General features: G+C 36.0%; 1 protein-coding gene across 1 annotated transcript in view; it reads right to left on the bottom strand.

Moving 5' to 3' along the window:
• Positions 1-25,176, bottom strand: part of FRMPD3 (FERM and PDZ domain containing 3) — a 581,141-nt gene that overhangs the window by 105,900 nt on the left and 450,065 nt on the right. Inside the window, exon 9 of the mRNA XM_044057050.1 lies at positions 3,469-3,604. Coding sequence (XP_043912985.1) covers positions 3,469-3,604 — 136 coding nt within the window. The remainder of the gene's footprint in view (positions 1-3,468; positions 3,605-25,176) is intronic.

Below are 25,176 nucleotides of genomic sequence, written 5' to 3'. Positions count from 1 at the left end.
TATGAAAATTGGTTTTGCAGAGTTTGGTGATTAACTTTTCTTTCACAGGAATGCATTTGGCAGGTGCTAGGAATCGGATTGCTGACAGTTTGTCTCATTTTCATTATCCTGGTTCCAGCAGCTAGCTCTGGAGGCAGCAAGGTACTCCTGTGGTGTTGCTAGCCGATGTGTGGCAGATTGGACTGAAGTAACTAGATGGTTGGTTCAGCAGTCTTGGGCAACTTCTACAAGGAAGACATAACGTAGGGCTTTGTATGAATTTGATGAACTTGTTTTGCAGCTACCTGTAAAAGAAGAGGTTTGGTTGGAGGAATTGATATTGCAATATTTGGCTCAGGCTTGGGTGCAAGGTTGGGCTGTGCAGTCAGTTAAGGTGGACCTTGCCACAATCAGTATACTGCACAGTTGGCAGGGTTGCATGATTTTACTATATCCTAGACAGTGGCTTCTTTGTTGAAGGGATGGGGTAGAATTGCTGGTGTTACGATGGACAGGTGGTGGCCACTGACAAGACAGTTTCTGAAGGTTTTGTTGCGGAGTTTTGCTTTGGTGACAGGTGATTTAGGGGATTATACTTTGTGGGTGATGTCCTTATGGATGTATCATGGGGTGTTTAGGGTATCAGAGCTGTTAGGGTCACTGATTTGGTGAGATGTAATGGTATTTTCTGCTTCACTGCAGATTTGGTTGTGTAGCTCTAAGACAGATCAGAAGGGGAAGAGCATGCAGATAGTTCTGAAAAAGGCCAGTAATGACTGGTTGTGTCTGGTTGGTTGGGCTAGGAGATTTCTACGGACTCATTCTGGGAATTCCTCAGGATTTGGTTTTTCGGTTGAGAAGGGGTAAAGTGATAATGGGTAATCAAGTTTGTATGTGTGATGAGGAAGGCACTTCAGGGTGTTTGAGGAGAGAGATTTTTCACACACTGTTTTCACATTGGAAGGGCTTCTGATTTAGTGAGGGTAGGTATTTCAGTACAAGTTATTAAGAGGGTGGGTCGCATGTCTTCAAATGCATTTTTATCTTATATTAGATAATGGATTAAGTTGGTTGTTTTAATAATTCTTTCCACTAAGAAACAAGATTCTTGTTCTGAGTCATTCCTATATTTGTTGGGCTGCGAAGTGGGCTGCAGTTAGGCTGGTTGGCAGTTGGGTTTATATCACTTTGGGTGGAAAGCCATACAGCATGGTATCAGAGGCCTCAGAAGGCATCAGGTTGTGCAGGAGTTTGTGGATATACAGTCACTGATTGGGGTCCCATGAGTTTTAGTGGTTCATTTGGCAGGTAATTTGGGAGTAATGCCAAGTCGACAATAAGTATATAGGATATTACAGGATTTAGCTACTTTAAAGAGGTTTTATCCAAGTATGACTATTGTGTAGTCTGAAATAGTACCAAGTTTATTTGGAGAAATGCTGACAGCTTTATGGCTATACATTCATTGGTTTGTTAATTTTAGGCTGGGAAGGCACCTAGTCATAATTTGGGTATTCATACGATAGAATATATGGACTTTGTTGACAGGGACCCAGTTTTGTTCAGATGATGGAGTGCACATGAGTGAGTTTGGGCTGGATTTATTTAAAGTACACTTGCCTTTGTTTTTAGAGGGTTTAGTGAAAGTGTTGCAGCAATTGAGGGGGGAACGGTCTATGGCAGGCTGGTGAGCTGAGAAGAGGGGCAGGCGTGTCCCACTTCTGTTCCACCTCTGGTGTTGGGTGTTGGATTTAAGGAGTTGGAGGGATAAAGGTGAGCAGTGGGACACTGCTTTGGTGAGCGAGATTAAGTGAGCAGTGGTGGTGACACTGCTTACTTCGAGCAGGGTGAGTGGGGATGAGTTGACATGGTTGTTGATGCTGTGTTTAATAAATTAAGAATGCCACTCAATAAAGTTATGTTTAAGAAAGTTTTAATAAAGGTTGTCAAATGTAATTTGGTGTGGTGTTTTATTGGAGGAGATTAGGACAAATGAGAATTGGGAAGAAATAAATTTGTCCAGAGATGCCTTCAGTGTATAGTGGTTAAGGAGAGATGTTCAAAAAGTGTGGTTATAGGTCTGGGGAAGGGTGGAAGGATGTTAGGATAGGTAGGTAGGGGAAGGATGCCAGGTAGATCTGTGAGTAAGGAAGGGTTAATTTAGGTGGGAGAAGTTCTGGAAAGGATGTGAGGTAAATGTAAGGAAGGGTTTAAGGAGTTCTACATGAGTGTAGCTGAGTGGAAGGTCAAATTTAGGCATGCTCTTGCTGCCCACACACCCTCCCTTCTTTTATGATATTGAGGCTTTGGTTATTATGTTTGTGGTGGTAGTGCTTAAGCGGAGAAGAGGGGCAGGCTTGTCCCTCGTCTGTTCCCCTCTGGTGTTGGGTGTTGGATTCAAGGAGTTTGGGGAATGAAAGTGAGTGGTGGGATGCTGCATTAATAAGTGAGAGAAAGCAAGTGGTGGTAGTGACACCGCTTACTTTGGACAAGGTGAGTGGGGATACACTGTCCTGGTAAATGGTTTGTGGATGTTTATGCTGTGTTTAATAAATTAAGAATGGTGTTCAATAAAGTTATGATTAAGAAAGGTTTAATAAAGGTCATCAAATATCATTTGGTGTGGTGTGTTTTAGTGGAGGGGATGGGGACAAACTATACCACCTTTCTAAAATTCATACCTCAAAAACAGACAGCTAATGTTATATTTGCTTGCTTTGAAAGAAATTGCTTATTTATTTACAATTTGGGAATCACAAAGTGGCATAAAAGCACTCAAAATTCAGCCCCTGAGAAGGTGCCTGTAAAACAAAACATGCAAACCAAGAGACAAGGGACAAAAACAGCAAGTTAAGTAGTAGGTAGTTTGTCACACTTAGACATATGTTTCTGGAATATGTAAGCAAAAAAAAAAAAGTTTCATGTATTTAGTACTGCATTAAAATTATTTGTCCACATATTGTATATTATAAATGCTCACATCAGCTGATATACTACTTTATTTTTGATTTTTATATGGGATGATTCCTTATTATCTTTATATATAAAGATTAGTACAAAGGCACCAACACCAGACACATCAAGTTTTATCACAGGATTTCTATACGACTGGTATGTTTTGATGCCTAAAATAAAATTGGGTGTATTATTCACCTTAGATATGCCAGTATCCATAGAAAAAGCATACAAAGAAGTGATGATTCCTATCTTTAGCTGTATAATCAACTGGTTATAAATGCAGTTATGGAAAAGGCCCGATCAGGCAACACTTGGAATTGCCTTTCATTGAATTAATGGAAAAGATCTGATCAATCAGTACTTGGGATTTTCTTGTCCAGTGAATTATTAGATGGCACTTGGCATTCGTGCTGTATTGCTCACTGTTAACAGTTTGTTATACTGCTACTTCTCTGTTATTCCCAACAATTTTAAAATATATATGCAGAAAGAAAGGCAGAAATAATAAATAGATGCTGTAACCAGTCATACCTGTCTTTATAAGATGAGGCTGATTGGGTGTTCTGCAGAATATTGTTTTCTTGTGGTCCACAAACAATCGGTAGTAGCCTGCAATCAGTGTGGCAAAGTTGAGTGCTTCTGCCCACTCCATTAACAGAATTAAGGGCTACAGATTTGAAGAATGTTAAAGAAAACAAAAAGACAGCATTAATTGTAACCAAAAAGGCTGTGTAAACAGCTGAAATTAATTTCATCTCTTATCCATACCTTCTCATATTTAACCCCCTTCATTCTCCGATTATACTGACTGATCTAAATTTCCTTAAGCATGATTCATGCATGGCCTAAATGTACTTTCTACAGTAATGCATTTGCATTTTTCACATCTTTTGCGTAGTAAATCCATTTGATATCCTTCTTATTACCTTATTTTTCCTGTAATTTTTCCCACACCTTCATATACTGCATATATTTGTTTAATCTCCAGTAACATTATTAACTCCTTCCTTATTTCACTTACAGTCTGCTTGCTAAAATTATGATATGCAAGTGGAGTGGCACAAATGATATCAAAGTGAAAATCACAGACATGAGAGAAATGATTTTCTTTAAGGGGAAGAAAAGCAAAACAAGGACTTTGGAAAAGTTGATGGCAAACTAAAGTGCAAAGATGAACAATGCATGCAGATGGGAAGTGGCAACTAAGTGCAGTTTGATAGTTTTGATGTTTTCAGACTCTGCTTGCATTTTCTGCTTTCATCATCTTCCAGATATCCACAGTTTTACTATCACTTTCCTTTGCCTGGAAATACTCATTTATTTCTCTATTGTTTTGATTTCTTGTATTTCTTCATTGCACTAATTTATTCCATCACTTCTTCATTAACCTTATATATTCCATTATATCTCCCTGTGGTCTCCACAGATTCATATATTGTTACTAGGCTAATCCTTTGTAAGGCTAGCTAAGTTTTCCTGAAAGAATAATGATGTCCTATATCTGAATAGGACACTAAGAACCAGGCATTATAAACTATGTCTGTCAATAATGGACATGAGTACCAGGCTTGGTGTAAATTTCCTAGTCCCCATCTACTGGTCTAGGTTGCACTTACACTGGGTAATAGATGAACTCAGCTTCACATGGATGGGTAGCCTGTTCCATAGGAGGGGCAGTCACTGTGACACAAGTCTTTCTCTCCAGCATGTTCTGTTTAAGCCACAGACAAAATTCAGGTCCCTGGACATTGTATTTCTGGTACTCTTTGATTAACAAATATCTAGGACACTCATAAGTGTGGGGTTTGTGAATGGCTTGTAAGCCAGACATAGATCGCCCCTTTAGCAATCTATAGAAGACCGAGTTAAGGGAAAGGGCTTTAAGGTACTGTTATGCATTGCATTCTTTTTGGAAGGAACTTCCAAGTTGTTCTAGTTGCTGCATACACCTGGTCAGGCGCATACCAAAGGGAGCATTGTACTCTAGGATTGGTTTGATTAGGATGGAGTCTCATGGGATAATGACCTCTTTGGACCTAGATGCCATGCCCTTACTTATAAGCTGTGCAAAATAAAAGGATTTCCTCACCACTGTGGTCACGTGGTGGTCAAAGGTAAGGCTACTGTCTATGTGCATACCCAGATCCCCGACTACTGGGTCGACTCTTAGGGGCATACTATCAAAAGGGTAATAGTCAAGATAGTTGACTTCCCATATGGTACTATTATGCTTTTCTTAGCAATGAGTTTAAGACCATGGTTTTGCCATGATTTGAAGAATGCTAGTGTCTGCAGGGGAGTCCATGATAAACCCCAGCATTCACTCATCTGCAAACCCATTTGTTTATTTTTATTTATTTTATTTTATTTTGCTTTGTTTGTCTGGTTTGTCTGACTGAGTTTAGTCAAAAACCCCTTTAAAGTGGAGACTTGGAGAGGAAAGCTCCAACCTATTACAAACAGTTTAACAGTAATATATATGAACAGAAATTAAATAATATACATTAACAATTACTCATTCATTTGGTGACTTGCTTACATTCATATGAAAAATGAGGCAACTACTACAGTACACAAGATAATTATGCATTAGCAGATGTTGAGCAGTAAGCATTTGAAGAGGTGTTTATCACATAGATAATAGATTGTGTGATTAGTACATGGAAATTCGATGAAATTGAGGTGAGGGACGGAACTAGGTCCATCAGAAAATGTTAATATTATAGTTAAGAGGAGGGGTGTAAATCAGGTTCACAATTATATATGTGACTATCGTAAAGTTTATAATAGAAGTATAGATGGGGGTGAGCAGTGACACAAAATACTTCTACTCCCCCCCCCCCCGAAAAAAAATAAAACACCTGGGAGATGCTAGTAAAACTATTCAGGTATTGAGAAGACTGGGTGCAGGGTACAGGATTCAGAATGAAGAGAAATGGTTTGATGAAATAGCAAGCTGAAGATAAGAATGGCATTTATCCTAGAGATGTAAAGATGTAAAGGAGTAGATCCATTGATCTGATATATGACGTTTTAATTGTGTTTTAAATACATTTGCATTCTGAATGGATTTCAGTGGTAGTGGATTGTGGTTCCATACCTGAATATAGGAAGTCACCTGCAGCATTAGATCATTTAGTTATAGTGAGAAGTGATTTGTATTAAGTTGTTAAAGGCTGTACAATTATCTGGCTTAAAGAGAAGTCCTTGTATTGAAGTTAGCTGAGAAAGAGCTAGGTGATGTGGTAGTTCTAACCAGTTTAATTCTCTGAGGGCTAGGCAGTGGTGTGTTCTATTGTTACAGGTGCGGGATGGCTCACTAAACCAGCATCTATATATGTAGAGCATTAGCTGAAAGAGGTTTTTCAGAGGTGACAACTGTACTCAGGGATACTTCATCAGTTCTAAAAGCCCTATATGATTGTGTCAAGACTATGAGTAATATGAAGAACATAGTAATAGCAACTATGGCTGTCAAGACCCTATTCACAGCAATTCCTAATGAATATGGGCTTAATTGTATCCAGGAATTCCTAATAAAACATGAAGCTTTTGAAGGACCAGTTGTGTCACAAATTTGTTTATTGTTGAGTCTGATTTTAGAAAACAATGCCTTCATGTATGAAGCCAAGTATTACTGGCAAAAATAGGGGGTAGCGATGGGTACTTCATGTGCCAACAGCTACTCCAACTTGGTCATGGCACACTAGGAAAAGGAATATGTTTTCAATGCATGCAACAAATGAAGGGAAAATATAATCTTCTATGGAAGATTTATAGATGATGGGTTCTTCCTATGGAGAGGTGATGAGAATGACCTTATGAGGCTTGCTGAATATCTAGGAAGTACAACTTCCTTTCTGGAGTTTGATGTTCGAAGCTCAGTTAGAGAGAGTGAGTTCCTCGATGTCACTATTTTATTAGCTGATGAAGGCAACTTCAACACCAGGATGCATAGGAAGGAATGCTGGAAGAACCACCTCCTACATATGACTAGTATGCAGCCCAATCATATATACCCACGTGGTCAAAGGTCAGCTTTTATGGACATCAAGGCTTTGTACAAATGACATAGTTTATGAATATGTATCTAAGCAGCTTATGAATAATATATTGGCACGTGGATATAGAACACATGAAATACAATGAGAGATGACACAACTTCAAGGTCAGAGAGGAACCAGAGGAAGACCATTTTTCTCTCAGAGTGTGATACAGGATAGATGGAGACTACTTTTTTTCTGGGGAAAAGCCAGCTAATACAACCAGACAGAATGAACATCAGAGGAAGGTGGAACATTTGAGATGTATCCTCACATATAGTAATGATATTTCATCTGTTTGTGAGAGCATCAAAAGGAAATGGAAGATCCTTACTATGGATGATGAATTAAGAAATATAGTAAGAGATACCCCTCCAGATTTGCATTCAAGAATAAGCATAATTTAAGACGACTTTTATGCTACAAAGAAAATCTTGGAACACAATTATTAACTGGCAGAACAGGGACTTTTCCTTGTAAAAAGTGTAAAGCTTGTCCATATATTAATACAAGTAATTGTTTTACACATCCCACCACTCAGAGGTCATATCAGCTGAGGACATATATGGACTGTGACACAAAGAATGTTATTTATGCAGCCATTTTGTGATTCTTGTCCCAAGTTTTTACTTTGGCAATATGAACAGACTTTTAAATGAGAGGATGTTGCATCACCTTAGTGATATCAGACTAGCTGTTTTAACAAATACCCTATCACAACATATACAGAAGAATAATGGGCCTAGGTTTTCTTTTTTAGTGCTAGAAAAGATAAGGGATAATGACAGAGGTGAACATTTGTTTAACAAAACAGAAGTTAGAGAAACACGATGGATAGCAGATTTGTCATCTGACAAGAACCCTGGATTAAATGGTATTATTCTCCTTAAACCGATACTGAAGGGGAGGAGATTAAGGAGGTGATGTTTTACGATTGGATAACTTGTTTTATAAAGGAGGAAGTAGCTTTTATTCAACTGGATCTGAAGAAGGCTTGATATAGCCAAAAGCACTTATCCTGTCTTTTAACCTACAAGTTCTGTGTTTCTAAATAAATATATAAACTGCTCTCTCTGTGCATTAACCCTGTTTGTTTTATACTTATTTTCAGATATGGGTTGAGTTATCAGAATTGAATCTGGATATGCAATAGCCTCCTCTGTCAATTTAAGATATTTGCCAAGTAGATTGTCAAGGGCAGTTGCAGTAACTTTGAATTTTTCGAGGATTTTTTTGATGGTATCTGTGGTGACCTGTTAGAAGGCGAAATGTTGATGGAGGTTATGTGATTGAGTAGAGACCCTCAAGAGCTTAATTAGTAGACTGGTTGGTTAACTGCTGTACTGTCTACATAAAGTGGGTATTGAATTAGTTGGATATAGTTTCATTTTTGTTTCTGTTTGTTTAGTGTTATTGTTGTGGCTTGTCCTGAATTTAACAATTCATTGAATGAGGCGCAGAACGGTTTTGGATTATTTTTGTGTATGTTTTTATTGGTTGAGTGGCAAGTTTTCTTATCCTTGGTGATGCATTGTTTTATGTCTCTTAGTTGCCTAGATACTAATAAAGAGCGAGTCATTTGAAATTTGTGTCCATACCTTTCTGGCTTTTTTCTTTTCATGTAAGGATAGCCATGGGGGAGGGATGGTTTGATTTGTTTTTCTTTTTTTTTTATTCTGAGAAGGGCTTGTGTGTTCAAAACCCTAACCCTCCCTAACCCAATTCAAGTGCAACTTGGACAACTGGATGAGAAACCGGAAATTCATCCCTGGTTTAGCACCTATGTGTCTAATGGACACAGGTTATCTGTAAATGGTTCATCATCCAGGCCCATGCTTACACTTATCAAGGGTATCAGAACTTGTCAGAGATTTGGGATACATGGCTAGGCTTAAAAAGGCCCTTGTGGTCATTAGCCTAGTAAACACCTATGAAAATATTTAAGAACATGTAAGAAAATGTTGTTGAACTCAAGAAACAGCATTATCTACAGGGCGAGTCTTCAGTGACTCCCAGTGAATGAGGTGTACTATATGAATAAACGTGTCTTCATGAAAAAAAATACTAAGTTTTCTTACCATGCTGTACTATTGTATTCTGGGACTGTTGCTTTTGTATTGGTAAGTGATCACTTAGGCTGTCTTGGCAGAGTTCCATGGGATGATATTTTATTTGGAAAGGATGTTAGGATCCAGTTGAGCGTTGATCTTCTGAATACTAATTTCACAATGCTCCCCAGTTGCCTCCTTGTTCATTTAATCTCATCTTAACTGACCACCCCAAATGTCTCATCACTCAGTGTCTCTGTTTGATCTCCTTAATATTCCCATTTGCTTCATCATCTTTTTGCATCTCTGTTTATTCTGTGTTCTAGCAATTAACTGTTTTGACTGATCATCTTTGCAGACTTAACATTTCTTCTGTGATATGATCAGTAGTATTTCCAGTTAATCACCTCCCTGAATGTCTTAACTATCTCAGATATCTACCTAACATTCAAATTTGGTTCAACATTTTTCAGACCCCCTTTTTGTCTTTGCCGAATATTCTATATTCTCCCCCTAGTTCTGTGTATTCATTCCATTATCTCTCTAATGTCCTCATTTATTTTAGATCTACCTAGAGCTATCATTTGTTCCTGCTTCTTTGATCTCAGTAATGTTCTTTCATATGTTCCATCAGCTGTCCGTTAACCTTGACTTTCTGTCATATCTCTGATGCCTGTTTTCTCTCCATTGATTCCATTTGTTCAGTAGTCCCTGTAACATCATTTGTTCCAGTATGTTTTCTTTAACTACATTTGTTTCAGCACTTCATCAGTATCTCAGTTTGTTTTTTTGATATGAATTTATGTATCTATTTGGAATTTTCTTAGCAGTTTGGTTAATTGATAAAGTCAAAGCTCCTTTGCAAAGATAGCCCAGAAAACTGTGCTTGAAAAAAAAATTCCTTCAAGTGCACTTGGGAAGTGACAGTCTATTGCAAGATGTACGAGTAGGACCTAGAACCATACAAAATAACATCTATAGCACCACAATTTTCCATCACTATTACATGAATCAGTCTGTTCCAATCATCACTTCAGCATCCTCATCAGTTCTGTCATGTTCCAGGATTCTGTATTTGTTCCAATATTTCCTCTATCATCTGCCACTATACCCACTGGTTTCATTATCATCCCACTGAGCCCTCTTGCTTAAAGTTAAAATGGCCCCTCTAATGCTTTTTCGCTCTAATTTAGGCTTAACAATTCCCTTTCAACCTGAAATCAAGGATCCATGCAGACTTCCAAGGAACATTAAAATAACTGATATTTTTAACTCTCATACCATAAATCATTGAAGATTTTAGGAGTAAAACTTTGCTTGACATGAAGGGTTCTTTCTTGCTAACTTTAACAAGACAGTGATTCCATAGCTCAAACTCCCTATATCTCTTTTCTTCAAAAATTACAGCTCAGGTCAAGTACAGCAGTAGATCTAAATGAAAGATCATGCCTTTTGTTTTAACAATATAAACATATTTTTTCCACTAGGCAAAAACAAAACCACTGTAACAGATAAAGTCCAGAGCAGGCTCCAAATATATAATGGAAGAATTCTAAGCAGGCAAAGGACACACACGGCATAAAACCAAACAATTTATTTAGTAAAAGACATGTAAGCGCTTTCGTGTAGTACTCCTACACTTCATCAGGCCATCATGTCTGATGAAGTGTAGGAGTACTACACGAAAGCGCTTACATGTCTTTTACTAAATAAATAATTTGGTTTTATGCCGTGCATGTCCTTTGCCTGCTTGAAATTCTTGCATTATATTTTTACCAGTGTTCAGTGAATAGTGCACCTGGGAATTGTTGGGAAGAAATTTTAATACTAGAAAGGACCACTACCCTAAAACTCGCATCTTTTTCTCTTTTTCAGATTCCTCAACCCAAAAACAAAGCACAGCGTCTGTAAAAAGCCAAGCTCCAATGTACTAAAAGTTGAAAACTTAAAACATCAGTGTTCTTTTTTATTATGTTTTGTACAATGACAACATGCCACATAATCAAAATGATGTATTTCCCACATAGCTCCATACCATTTAAGGCATTGTGTAATCATGGTTAAAGGGAATAGGAGTGTTCACTAAGCCTAAGTAAATTTTATCTGATATCACGGTTTGTGTTTCATCAGCATTCCAGTCATGTTCCAAGAAGTGCATATTTGTGATCCGACAACTCCTTGTGTATTTAATCAGGGACATCCAGACTCTTCTCAAGTCTTCTATACTTTGTAGAAAAATGCATAACTTTTTATAACATTTTCAAATGCTAGATGATTAGCTTTATTTTATGAATTGCTTGGCCCAGTGAAAACATTCTCTAATACCACTACAGTGCTGAAATGTCTACAGCAAACCTTGGTTTTGCAGATATACACACAATTCAGGAAAGACATTCTGCTACAGTAAACTGACCAATGCAGAATTATGACTACTTACATCTTCCCTTTTGTTTGAGATGTGGGTTTACAATATGAATCACAGTTTGAGATTGATCACTGCAGGGTAATAACCTTTCAGGAAAAAAAAAAGCTGTACGATGTTTCTTGATAAACCTTTGTCTTTTAGTTGAAATGCCAATGTATTAAAAAAGGAATAAATAACATAACAATACAGTACACAGAGTAACATGGTGTTGTGCTTGGACTCTGAATTAATTCCCATCTGTGTGCAGTCTGCATACTCTCTGCACATTTTCACAATTTTCCAGAGTGTCTGATTTTGTGTTACACTCTAATATGCTGTAAGGTTGGCTACTTATATAGTAAATTATCCCTAGACATGCATGTGAATGAGAATATGCACATGTATATGTCTTGCAATGGACTGGCATTCCATCTGAATCAGGTTCCGGCTCCATGTTACTTTCTTGCTGAGATAGGACACTAGACTCTATAACCGTGAACTACATAAGAGTTATAGAAACATGGAGTATAGATGTACAAAGTTATCCATGATGACAGGAGAGGAATTGGCCCCCAGCTTACTTTCTGCTCATCTGCCTTTTACCAATTACCTACATATCAGTGACAGCGCAGCATAATACACCATCAGGCACATCAACAAAGGCCAACTTTAAATGGAGTTTAAAGATAGAAGCTTAAGAAAGATGTTTCCCTGCATGTTTCATCCATAGAATTCGTAGTGATGTCCCACAGTGATCTATATATTAAACAGGCATTTTATAATATACATTAGAATATGTTTATTTGGGTACTTTTTAATTATTGTACTGGGCCAACTAGACCTATGACCTTGTTTTCATCTTAGAAGACAATGTGTTTTTCAGAAAAGACAGAAGGTGTTATTTACATAAACTAATGAAGGATACCCACACCCATTATTTCTTAAAGTGGCACACAAGGCACTGCATCACTGGAGGGAAATGTTGGACACCATTCAGAAAGAGAATATGAGGAAGGAGGCACCAACAGTAAATGAATTCATGTAACATAATGGACTGCAAGAAGAACCAAACATGGCTAACTGATCCTGAAAGTACTGAGATGGAAATAAATCAAGAGCAGGAAATTCAGAAATTGATTTAAATGAGAAAAAAAAAGATGAAGCCTGAGCCAGGAGTGTTTCAGCTGCTTAAGAAACCTGCCAGATAAGTGACATAAATAAATAAATCAAGAAAGTTTGAAAGAAAACACAGATAATAAACACCATATACAACAGGAAAAAAATGTTCAGAATCAGGACAGAAAGCAGCCAGTGAGTCACAGGAGAAGTTAAATAAGGATTAAGCAGTGTGTGTATAAACTAAAGGAAAAATATGAGGGAGTAAGGAAAGACTAGCCTTAAAGGCTAGTCTGGAGCCCCTTAACTCTTAAACAATATGAAAGAACTTCAGATAGGAATGCTGTATTATGCAGAAGCTAAATATAAAATACCTAGGCATAACGTGTGAGTAGGCTATTATATTTGCAGAATGGGAAAGAAGGGGAAGAATGAAAGCAATATGGGATAGAAAGATGCTTTGGTCCTTTGGAGGTAAGAAGTGTTCTGGTGCAATGTTTTCTCTCACAAAAAGAAAGTAACTTTAAGGTTAACTGATGTGTACTATCACACGAGAGATCAAGACATTCAAACCTGTGTTAAACACTTAATCAAAAGAGGAGAGGTATTTACTTAAAAAGCATGTTCAGATACATGGGGAAATAGTGAGAGCATGAGATTCCAGTTCTAATAAAAGTACCAAAACATTAACAAAGACAAGGATATTAAAACTAACAGTGAAGTAATCAATATGGTAGATACTGAATTTCAGTGAAACAGGGATACCAGACAATTCAGATAATTAAAAGCAGTAAAGTTGTGGCAGGAAACCAGAGAGAGAGATAATGTTTCCTGAGGAAGTATTTTTGTTTTTAAATGTCCATGTTTGCCAGGTTCAGCATTTTCTGACTGTATTAAATTTGATTTGATACATAATTTAGAAAACTCAAGAGGGCATCAGATGAGAAACTGGCTACTTCTGACAACTTAAAAATATGAACTTAACACAGCATCCATTCTTTATATATCAGCATTTATCATTTCTTTGTAATTAAAGTAAATATTAATTTAAATTTCCCAGAGCTAGCAAATCATTAATCATTTATTTTAGTTCATCTGAGTTTGCTCCATTGCTACGTTTAGCACTTTTTGAAAAGCTTTCATTTATGTAACACAAAATAGACGATTATGACAGTATACGTGGAAACAAAAACAAGTGGAAGGGAGAATACAGAAAACTGATGATTAACAAAAAATAATAAGAAACATAGAATATGTAGGGAATGATTGAAAGTGTTTTATGACTCATGAATGACATGGAATATTGGTTTTAAATTAAAACTTGAAGATAATTAACAGATATTAAAAAGAACAGAGCAAAGTTTAGCAAAACAACAAATCCACCCAAATCCAATAAGGGAAAAATCAGATGAGAGGGGAATTAAAAAAGAGAGTGTAGAGACTACTGAAAACAAAGTGAAGCGAGTAATTGCTACGGACAATTTATTCAGTCCAAGGAAAAAGAGAACATTCTCATAATTAAGGAAGAAGAAAAAGGGGGAAACAAATGCAAATATATAAAAAAATACCAAGGGAGACTAGCAAAGATAATGCTTACAGAAGTTTATATTAAAATAATACTTTCAGGTATAAATGAATGACAAAGCACTAATACAGAAGAATCAGAGAAAATACAAAAGAGATTGAGATATTACAAATAATGAAATAAAGATTATAAATGGCATAAAAAAAGACAGCACGTCCAGGAAACATGGAATCAACTATGTTTTTTAGCACATTATTATGTGGTAGATCTTTTTGAAAAGGGACCAAAATTATAGAAAGAAATAATTATTTTTAATGGACAAAAACAATTTTAGAAAAGTACAAGCTAATTTCCTGTTTATTATAACTGCAAAACCATATCTAAAATTATTCAGTATAGAACAAGTAAAAAACTGAAAAATATTTTAAAAAGAACTATAATGATGGAAAATATGAGAAAAGTTATACAATGGATAAAAGATGATATAAATGAGCTAGACAAGAAGTGGTAAAATAATAAAAACAACCGCTACAGATCAAAAATCAAAATGTATTTATTTCTCTCTCTAGTGCCTCAGCAAAACTGAACTGGTAAAATCTTGGGGTCAGAGAGAGCTCTGGGCTTGGTTTGTATGAAGGCAAGGAGGTATGACTGCTCTGAGGCACACACATCCTCTTGGACCATGCTTCATTCCTTGCAAAGCTATACGTAAAGCACACTAAGGAGGGTTTCATAGGTATATACTAGGTCATTGGCCTAGAGGATCATTTGTAGCTTAGCCTAAGCTAGCCAAGAGATTGCAGATTTTAATAACCCATCCTCATTAATTAATACCTAGTTTTAATCCCTTTCAAAGAGGGATTTAGGGGACAGACCCTGTGTGAATGATTGATGACCCATCCATTCATCCAGGTTTTGCTAAAAGGTACTCAGGGAGCTACTTTGCCTTGTATCCAATAGATGGTTATTCTAAAACTTGGGATTCACTGCAACGTATATCTATCTACTTAGCAGCTCCTAGTTATATTTCAGTGGACATTTAGCTTGACTGGGTATTTAGGGTGTTTTTTTGTTTTGTTTTGTACATGTGCAGGAGATTGTGCAGCACTGCATTTTTCAAGTCTGTGTAGGCTAGACAAAGATACTCTTTCAAAAGTCTCTAAGAAACACAAATGAGAAAGAGCACTTTAATGCAATATGGATAGCTCACAGAGGGCATGCTCTTGTGTGGAATCCAAAGCAATAAACCCTTAGTGTCCTAATCAAAGTATGCTATGCTGGTCCACTCCATTCCTTTATTTCAGAGCTGGCATATGATGGCTTTAGTCAGATGGATGATTCTGGAGGTCTTTTATAATTTATCAGTCCATTCCCTCACATTAAATAGTAAAGGCTAGAGGCTGGAGACAAGGGAGACAGCAGAGTAGCTGACAGGGTGCGTAACATCAGTGGATACAAAGCACACCTCGCCAGACTATTTTGTCAGGCAGCTTAGCTCTACAAAAAGCATACCATAATTTTAATTATGGGGCTGTGGCACAGGGACAACTGTAAAGGCTGATGAACCAAGGAAGCACTCTACATATCTCAACAGAAGACATATAAGAGCGTCTTGAAGCAGACAGGCAAATCTCCATAGCAACTAAGAGTGAATACCCGCTTGTGGAGCTATATCAGAGCCACTACCCTCTGAGGTATTAGACTCCTAGCATCTAGTTGTGCACAAGACTATGGAAAGGGGACTTGTGTGACTGAAGAGTGCGGTTTGGTGGATATCCCTGAAGGGTGAAGTTCTCAAAATATTCCTGAAGCCTGAAATTTATTAATGTTTTGCCTTGTGTGTTAATGAGAGATTGGTGGTTTTATTTTTTGGCACTTTTTGAGGTGAAGACAAATGTAGTCAGTAAGGAGGAAAACGTGGAGCAAGAACAATAGATTTGTCATAAGTAGACTGGATCTGCTGTTTATTTAATTATACACTAAGGAAAGTAGGTGTGAAAACTGAGGCAGGGATAGGTAGATCTTATAGTGAGAAAAAAAGGGAAAAGAGTAACAATCAGAATCTTAAACCTCTCCCTGCTACATCAAAGTAGAGAGCCAAGTCAGAAACATGATTCTAAGAGAAAATGAAATAAAATAGCTACTGGCATAGAGAAAGGCAAATTACCAGTACCCCTGGTAGCAAATTATTTGTGTATGCTACCTTTTTACATACATACAAATATTTCAGGCAACAACAATGCCCTTCTTGCCTGCAATATATGAGAAACAATTAATACACCTCTCATTCCTATATAATCTTCTACATAGGTTGTCTGATGATTCTGAGCTATTTTTTTGATAACCCCAATTATTTCCATCAGTAGCTATCTTTAAATGCCCAATACACCTGAATAAGGTCTCTTCGTAATTAAGTGTATAAATGACACACTGTACAAGTTCAGATATTTTAGTCTTTCATAACTTAAAAGTTTATGTACACAGATGCCATTGGTATTTCCTCTGTACTCATTCCAATTTATTCATACTTGTTTTCTTATAAGGTTTCCATATTGTTATTCCATACTCAAATTTGGGTCTAATATAACTAACAAACAATAATTTTATCATTTCTGATTTCCTAGATGTTATACATCATTCTATACAACCTATAGTTCTATAACAATCATTAACTAATTGGTTGACATGATTAGAAAAATTCAAAGCTGGATCTACCATATACCCAGGTCCTTAAATCAATCTAGTTTCAATCATTGTGTGTTGTATTAAATATTCACCTTTCAGTCTACGTCTCCCAAATCTTATATGCTCAGTGTTTGGTGTATTAATCAGCATATTATTTTCTTGTGCCTAAATTGTCAATTTAGTCAGTTCTTTTCTTTTCCAGGCATGCCTTATCTGTAACACATGTAATCAGTGTACCCATTTTCAGATTATCTGCATAAAGACTGTACAACACCTCAGATGAAAACATAGATCTGAAACATACAATCTAAACAAGTATGGGCCTAGGACAGAACCCCATGGGACACCCTGACTGTAACCAAGGATTTCACCTGTCCAATTGCTGTATGATACTTGCCATGTCCTATTTGTAAAGCCATGCAGCTATTCATCTTATCAGGACTGCATCAATAACTAGGGGTTCTAATTTATTTATCAGTGTTTTGTGTAAGATCCTATCAAATTCTGAAGTCTATATAAATTACATAAAAGCACATTTATATCATTTATATCTGTTATTATATTGTTATACATCATTATGTTACAGATAGTTATAGAACTATTTACAACACATGAATGCTGATATGTGGTTTCAAGTCCCGGCATGATTCTGACAATAATTTACCCAAAATAACATTCTCCATTATTTTCTACAACACGAAAATAAACCTGTGGGTCTGTATATAACTCTTAGTTTGTCCTACTACCCTTTTCTTAAAAACAGGTTTAATAAGTACATGTCTCCGTTCTTAAGGAATCTCCATATATATAAATGGCCTAGTTAATAACAGATATAAATGCACTGTAAGTTGATACCCAAGTGTTTTTAGGTCATTATTACTAATTCTGTATTCTCTGTATGCTTTCTGTGCGTCCAGTTTGCTTTTTTTTTAATATAATCTAATTTGATTTCAGTATTTGAGATTACCTAGATGCTACTAGTACAATTTATCACCCACTTTATGGAGCTAAACTGCTTTGCATAAGATTTTGTAAATATATCTATAATCTGCTGTGACTGAGAATAAATTTTATAATCTACACAGTTTATCAATTTGTATGTCTTTATTACTCCCATTGCTTATGTAGCTATAAAATGATTTCCTATTATGATCAATATATTTATATACATTTTCTTCAATTTTTTTCTTTATATTGTCCCACACTATGTTTAATTTGTCTGTGCAGCCTGTTTATTTCAGTTTTCAATGTTTTAGTTTGACTTCTTTGCCATTTCTTATATTTTTTGTCTCTCACCTTAATCAAGTATCTTGTTCTTATGGAAATATAACATCCTGACCTTGTGTGCCTAGATCCTGATGTTAAATACTTATATATATATATATATATATATATATTGCATTCAAACAATTTCACTTTCAAAAACTTGCCACATTCCTTCTGCAGTCTTTCCACTAACATCACTCCAATTACTTTTACATAGTAACTGATTTGCTTCCATATAATCTATTAATCTTCTGTGCATTGGTTTAGATTTCATTTTGACAGAATTATCTGGCAACAATTTAATCTTTATAGCCTCATTTTTGAAATACCTTTATTGAATTATCACTTGTGACATAGGCAGACTTCCGTGGTGGTGCAGCGGTAGCATTGTTGCCTCACAGCAAAAGGTTCTTCCGTTTGATTCTCGGCTGGAGTGTGGGGAGTGCCCTCTGTGTGGAGTCTGCATGTCCTCTCCGCGGTTGGGTGGGCGTTCAAAAGACATGCGTAAATGGGCGTGCCTTTGTTGAAGGTTGGATGTCGAGCTGGCACCTCGGCGTTCGTGAAAATCTACTGCCAATCATTAGCGGACTGGAGTTCTGCTGTGGCGACCCCTAACCGGAAAAAGCCAAAATACAACAACTTGTGACATGGCAATTTTACATTTATACAAAAGTAATCAAACTCTATTAACAAACATTATACTTCACATATATTGCTATATATGATATACCTTAAGCAGCATTACATAAATTATTCAAGTCCTGCCCCTTTTTTAAACAAGAAACATCTTTATTAAACCATCACTTAAGACATAAGCAATCGTACATTTATATAAATGAAAACAAACCACACCGAGACAATCCTAGTTGCAAGCATTTTACATCACAAACCATACTGACACACTCCCAGTTGAAAACATTATACATCACTTATAGTCTACCCAACAATTTTCAGTCAAACATTACATAGCTCATTTAAGTCCTGCCTTCTTTTGAACCTCATTCCTCCTCCTATGTATTGTTCTCACAATTTCCATTTTCCTATGTGGTTTGCTCCTACCCTTTTCTAAAGATCTGAATTCCAGTTGTTTTATCTCTGTTACTATATTTAATACTTCTAATATAGTTGGTTTAGATTTTGATTTCTATTTTTAAATAATTGCTTTTTTGGCAGCCACCATACCTAGACATAGCAAGGCCTTACCATGTCAAGGCCATTCCGATTCTGTATCATAGCTAAGAAAAATCATATCCGTTGTCACACCAGTCTGCCCACCAAGCATCTCTGAAAGTGCATCCTGCAGGGAATCTTAAAGTCCACTAATCTACCGCACATGCAATATTTTATATGCTTTAGTAATTTTTCCTTTTTTAATGGCAGCTTCTGTATTAGATGCTGCTTAAAACTCTACCTAGTGCTGGTCTTTCATTTTGTACCGCCATTTTCTGTTTGCCAATACTTGGATGTCAAACCTCAATAGGGAAGGCAATCTTTAATCTGCAGTCCAAATAAATTCTCGGCCTCTTCCCATTCTATTACCTTTCCTTCTCTAGCTATTTGCTCCCAATACCTTGGTTCCCTTGCCAGTTCCCTCCAATTCCAGCCCCCTCTCGCCTATTGTATAAATCCTAATTGCAGTCACCCTATCAGCAGAATCTCCTTTTTCCATTCCCATGGTGGCTTATTTTCTAAAATACTTTCTGCTACTTTATGGATATAATCTTCTGTATGATTATTGTTATTCTCCTTAAAGGCCTGCATTAAAACTCCCAGTCTGTCCTTCTTTCTTAACCTCCCCCTACCCATTTCAATATCATCTCTTCCCACTTTGAATTATAGTTTTATGCTTGTGCTATGCATAGGAGTCTTAACAGTGTAACTCTGAAATACCCCTTCAAATTGAGTAATCCCAATCTGCACTTTTTTTTATTGGAAGAATCAGCTTATCCCACTTGACTCTTGCCATCTTCCCCTCCCAGATAACATCCTTCAGCTCTTTATTAATTGCTATCTGCAACTTCTCCTCTGGTTAATAAAACCTTTATAGCCACATGATCAGTGCACATCAACGATAATAAAGCTCAACATGAAGCCAAAAGAAAAGCACTTTAATAACACTTCAAATAAAATTCTGCAAAGCTTTCAGGTATAACCTGAGCAAGTAAAAAGACAACCCTGCTCAAGATATTAATGATTTCCAACAAGGTAACATATTGTTGTGTCCAAAAGTAGTTAAAATGTATGAACAAACTACTACAAAGGCTCAATGTATGAGCTAGATACATTTGGAATGTTGGAATCTGTTGGTGAAATATGGACTCAGCTGGTTCCTCAAACCAAAACGTTACCGTTAAGTGAATGGGAATTTAGCCAGTCAGAGACAATCAGAGGTGGAACTGAAAGAATCCACTGCAGCTGTCACTTCTACTTCTTGCAATTCGTGATAGCAATGAGAGAGGATTTTCACCATACTCAAATGATTCTGAAACCCAATCTGAAACCCAGTCTACCAGAAAAGATAGAGGTAAAATGTCATTTGGTGGTCAAAGTTAGGAAAAAAAGGAAAAGGAGACAGAAACAACTACTTAGGGCTGGTAAATTGGAGCCAATCGAATAAGAGGGGATAAGTAATCAAGTTGTTAACTTGTCTTCCTTTATTTTATCTGAAGCAGACTGATCACTTTTGAAGAAAGGTCTGAACTTTGTACCTACTTGTACTGACTCTTAAGAAGCACTGACAGACTTAAAATGATTTACTCACAACTTAATTTTGAAATTGCTTTTTAAAAATAGCAACAATGAAACTAAGTAGCTTAGGAAGTCAAGCCTTTTTTATACCCGTGAGTGCCTGTTATCACTGCCTTTCATGATACTTGTGAAAAGCAGTTGTGAGAATTGTATAAATGAGATATTTTTAATAGAAAATATAATTTAACAAAGGAAGAACATGATGCTTGAGTAAAGCTGCAATGAAAGTCTGAGACAGTTATTAAGCAGGCAGATAAGGGCGGTACAATTGTGATTTTAGACATTTTAAAAAATATGCAAGCATTTTTAAATGATGAAAAAACTTTTAAGAAAATAGCATATAATAAGCTCTGTGAGATTATACACAAGGTTAATAGTGCAATATATGAATTACAGTTTATGGATACTTCTTTGGATTTATTCAGTTATTTATCTGTTCTACATCCCATCACTCCTTTTTAATATGGGCTCCCGAAAATTCATAAAGATCTTAAAAATCCACCTACAAGACCTACTGTCTCACGGGGTGGATGAGTAACACAGCCCACTTCTTTATACTTAGAACATACCCTGTGCCCTTATTTACAGAAGGTAAGAAGTTATATCAGAGATGTGAAAGATTTTTTTGTATAAATTGAGTCAATGGCGTGAATTTAATCAGCAGACTGATTATTTTTTGTTACACTGGATATCACCTCTTGATTTACAGTAATACAAGTGATTATGGCATAAAAGCCATAAGACATTTTTTGTGTTCTAATAGTGAGTTAAGAGCAAGACAAATAGAAACCACATGTTTCCTTTTAGATATAGTTTTGAATAGTAATGCATTTATAGTTGAGCAAGAGTTTTTTCACCATCTCTCTAGGGTGGCAATGTGGACATCAGTTGCAAATACATATGTAAACTTAGCAATGAATAATTGGGAAATTGATAATATATACAGTGATTCACACTATTTAACTCAGTTTATATCATTTTATAAGCATTTTGTAGATGATATGTTTTAATTTGGACAGGTAGTGAAGAGAACCTACATGAACTTTTTACATAGTTTGATAACAGTACTAATTTTCTTAAGTTTCAAATTAAATTTGCAAGGAATGAAATTAACTTTCTGGATATTAACATTATAAAACAGGATATGAATACAGATACACTTGTGCATAAGAAAGAAGTACGAGCAACTAGATTATTGCATAGGCATAGTATGCATCCCCAACATGTGTTTAATGGGATTGTACAACGTCAACATTTTAGAATGAGTAGGCTTAATACAAATGATCAAACATATAATAAACAAATAATAGAAAAGCACCAAGAATTTCAGACAAGATGTTATGAATACAACCTTTTGAATGATACTAAAAGTATGTAGATAGTAAGAGAACTAGTCTGGGTAAACCATATTTTAGAAATAGTAATGAGAATAATATGGCGAGTGAGCAATGCATTGATGGTAGTGTTATTAGATATATTATGAGGTACAATATCCAAGACAAAAGGTGCCCAAGAAATAATTGGTAATAATTGGACGATCTTAAGTGCACATCCTGAATGAAGTAATATGATAGCAAATACAGCACATTTTACATACAAAAGAATGAAAAATTTAAATTTAAAGCAAAGACTATGTTATAGAGGTTAATTACAGACCTATAAATAAAGTGACTAAAAGTTCTAAGGTAGGTTCCTTCCCTTGTTTCATTTGTGTGAATTGAAAGTATACAAGTAACGAAAAACATTTTCTACATCGTTACAAACAAAAAATATGAAATACGATGCTTTGCCACCTGTGTTACAGAAAATATAGTGTACCTTGCTACCTGCTCAGAGTGTTCAGCATTTTATGTAGGGAAATTTGTAAGAAAATTGAAAGATCAAATTACTAAACACATTTGATAAGGAATGTCTTAACTAATGCTTTGTCTAAACATTGCATAGAAAGAGGCATAAATCATAAGTTTAAATTTAAGGTGTTGCAAGTACTGAATACTAATATAAGAAGGGGTGGCACTAACAACAAGCTTGAATTTTAAAACTAAATGCAGGCAAAATTTCAGGACTGAATGCAACTATTAGGCTCAAACCTGTATTAAAAGCAAAACAGATGAAATTGTAACCACTTTATTTTAAAGTTTTAAGTAGATTTTACATTTTATTGCAAAGTGATACAATTCTTAAGCATGCATTGTGAATGTATTGCTTTAAGGAGATAATTATGCAATGAACTAAGCATTTTGACAGCTTGGCTGTGTCTTCTTGTGTATTTAAACAGAGTGTTGTGGTTAGTTTTATACTGCACTGAGGAAGGGTTATACTTAAACTTTACGGAATTTCATTTGAAAGGTTTCTTAAGTTATTTTCTCTTGGCTTTGTGGGTCTAGTTTTGTTTTTTTTTTTTTTTTTTTTTTTGTATTGTTTAGCTGTTGACCGCATTTGCACAGTTTTTGCTGGTTATTTTTTGTTTTAAGGCTTGACATGAAGTAATAGTTATTTCCTTAGAACATAAACAATGTCTAGTACGTTCCGTTCCCTGGTAGACTCTTTATAAACTGAAGCAATTGTTGTTCCTGAACATACATTGTAAATCATTTCTTTACTAATGCTGTTGAATCAATATTACTCCAGTCTGTTTCTGGTAAATGTAAGTCTTCAGCCTCTATTATTCTTCCCTCCTGGGTTTCATGCAAGAAATGTATGAATTAATCTAGGTCAAAAGCACTTGATTTTGGGGGTGTATACACTCCAACAATAGTTATATGTTCCAGGGTTGTCTTTATTGTCACCATCACATGGAGTCAGGTATTGGTGTCATCACTGAACATGTAATAACCACAAGTTTCATAATAATCTTTAATTCCTATTATAACACTTCCACCTGTTTTTTTTTAGAATGTCGGTTACATTAAAAACATTTATACCCTGACAGATTTTTTTTTAGAGACTAAATTAGATGAATGGGGAAAATTTGTATTTTTATAAGAGATGAGGACACAACTTCTGATTTGTGTCACAAGGTTGGTGAAAATAATCTTGATTTGTGTGACCTCCAGGTAAACCAAATCAATTTCAAAAAGGGAAGAAATACTAAGTAGAGCTAAAAGTATAATGTAAGAGTAGATGGGGAACAAAGAATCAGAACAATCCCACTTACAACCTGTAGATAGAACATAAGACCTGCTCTACGCGGTATCCAAAGACAGAGAGCAGATACTGACTCAGTTACTCATCACAAAGGTTTCTAAAAAAACTTGCAATTATGTCGGCACATAGCCTCATACCATCAAACTTGAAAACAACTAGAAGTCCAGGCCTGTTAGATGCTCTGAAAGAGGAATAACTGGTTCAAGAATACTAGATTGGTAAAATATATGAGCAGTCCAAAGTAAGGCATTTAATTAATTAATTATAATTAATTATAGAGAAGGGGGATTGCTCAGTTTCATGAAGATCAGTCATGTTGCTCCTGCATAACTGCAGCAGTCTGTGTGAGATGCTTATTACTAAAGACATGGCCCAGCTGGTATCACCAAAAGAAAGAGGATGATATGCACAGCTGAACTATAAAATGTTGCAGAAGATAGACAATGACTATTGCATAAAGAAGCAGGTCATGACTGAGCCTGAAACAATTTGTATTTATTTACTGTGAATCTGTCATTTAAATGCATTTCGAAATGTGGAATTTAATGCCCCACTATAGGTGTGCTATTTCATCATTTTGAAGTCTCTGTGTTAACTAAAGTATATTATTGAACTATTTAAAGCACACTAGCGGTTAGCATTGCTGCCTTTAAGTATTTTGTTTTCTGGTTCTATTCCTGGACAGACTGCCTTCTCTGATAAGTCTGTGTGCTCTGCCTTTGTATGTGTGGAATATTATTTGTGCAGTGGTTTCTTACCATATCCCAAAGACATACTGCAGATAACCTGGTGATCCTCAAAATATGAGTATAATGTGTAAATGAGAGAGACTGTGTGCATGCATGTGGGTATGTGCACACGCGTGTTGGGATGTATCTGTGTGCAAGCTGTGATTGACTGGCATCCAATGCATGATTAGTTTTGTTTCTACTGACTGCCGGGATAGATTATGGTTTTCCTAAAACCCTGAATAAGTGGGTATCAGAAAATATATGAATAATCTGTATACAGGCCATACTTCCACCTATGACAATTATTAGCTATGTTGACCCAACAAGACAATTTATTAATATAGTGAGATGTGCATCTAAGATTTTCTAGTACTCATTCTAGTTGATGAACTTGCAACCTGCTTTCTTTTATCTTGATAAAAACTTGTCAGAATTGACTGCTTTACTGAATACTGAATTCCGAGAGCATTTTGACAAAGAGCATCTTGTGAATGGGATAGAAAAGTAATGGTATAAAACAAAATTA

The sequence above is a fragment of the Protopterus annectens genome, chromosome 15.part0 (genome assembly GCF_019279795.1).
Source record: "Protopterus annectens isolate FY-2018-M chromosome 15.part0, PAN1.0, whole genome shotgun sequence".
Lineage (NCBI taxonomy): Eukaryota > Metazoa > Chordata > Ceratodontiformes > Protopteridae > Protopterus > Protopterus annectens.
This window is presented reverse-complemented; position numbering and strand designations above follow the sequence as displayed.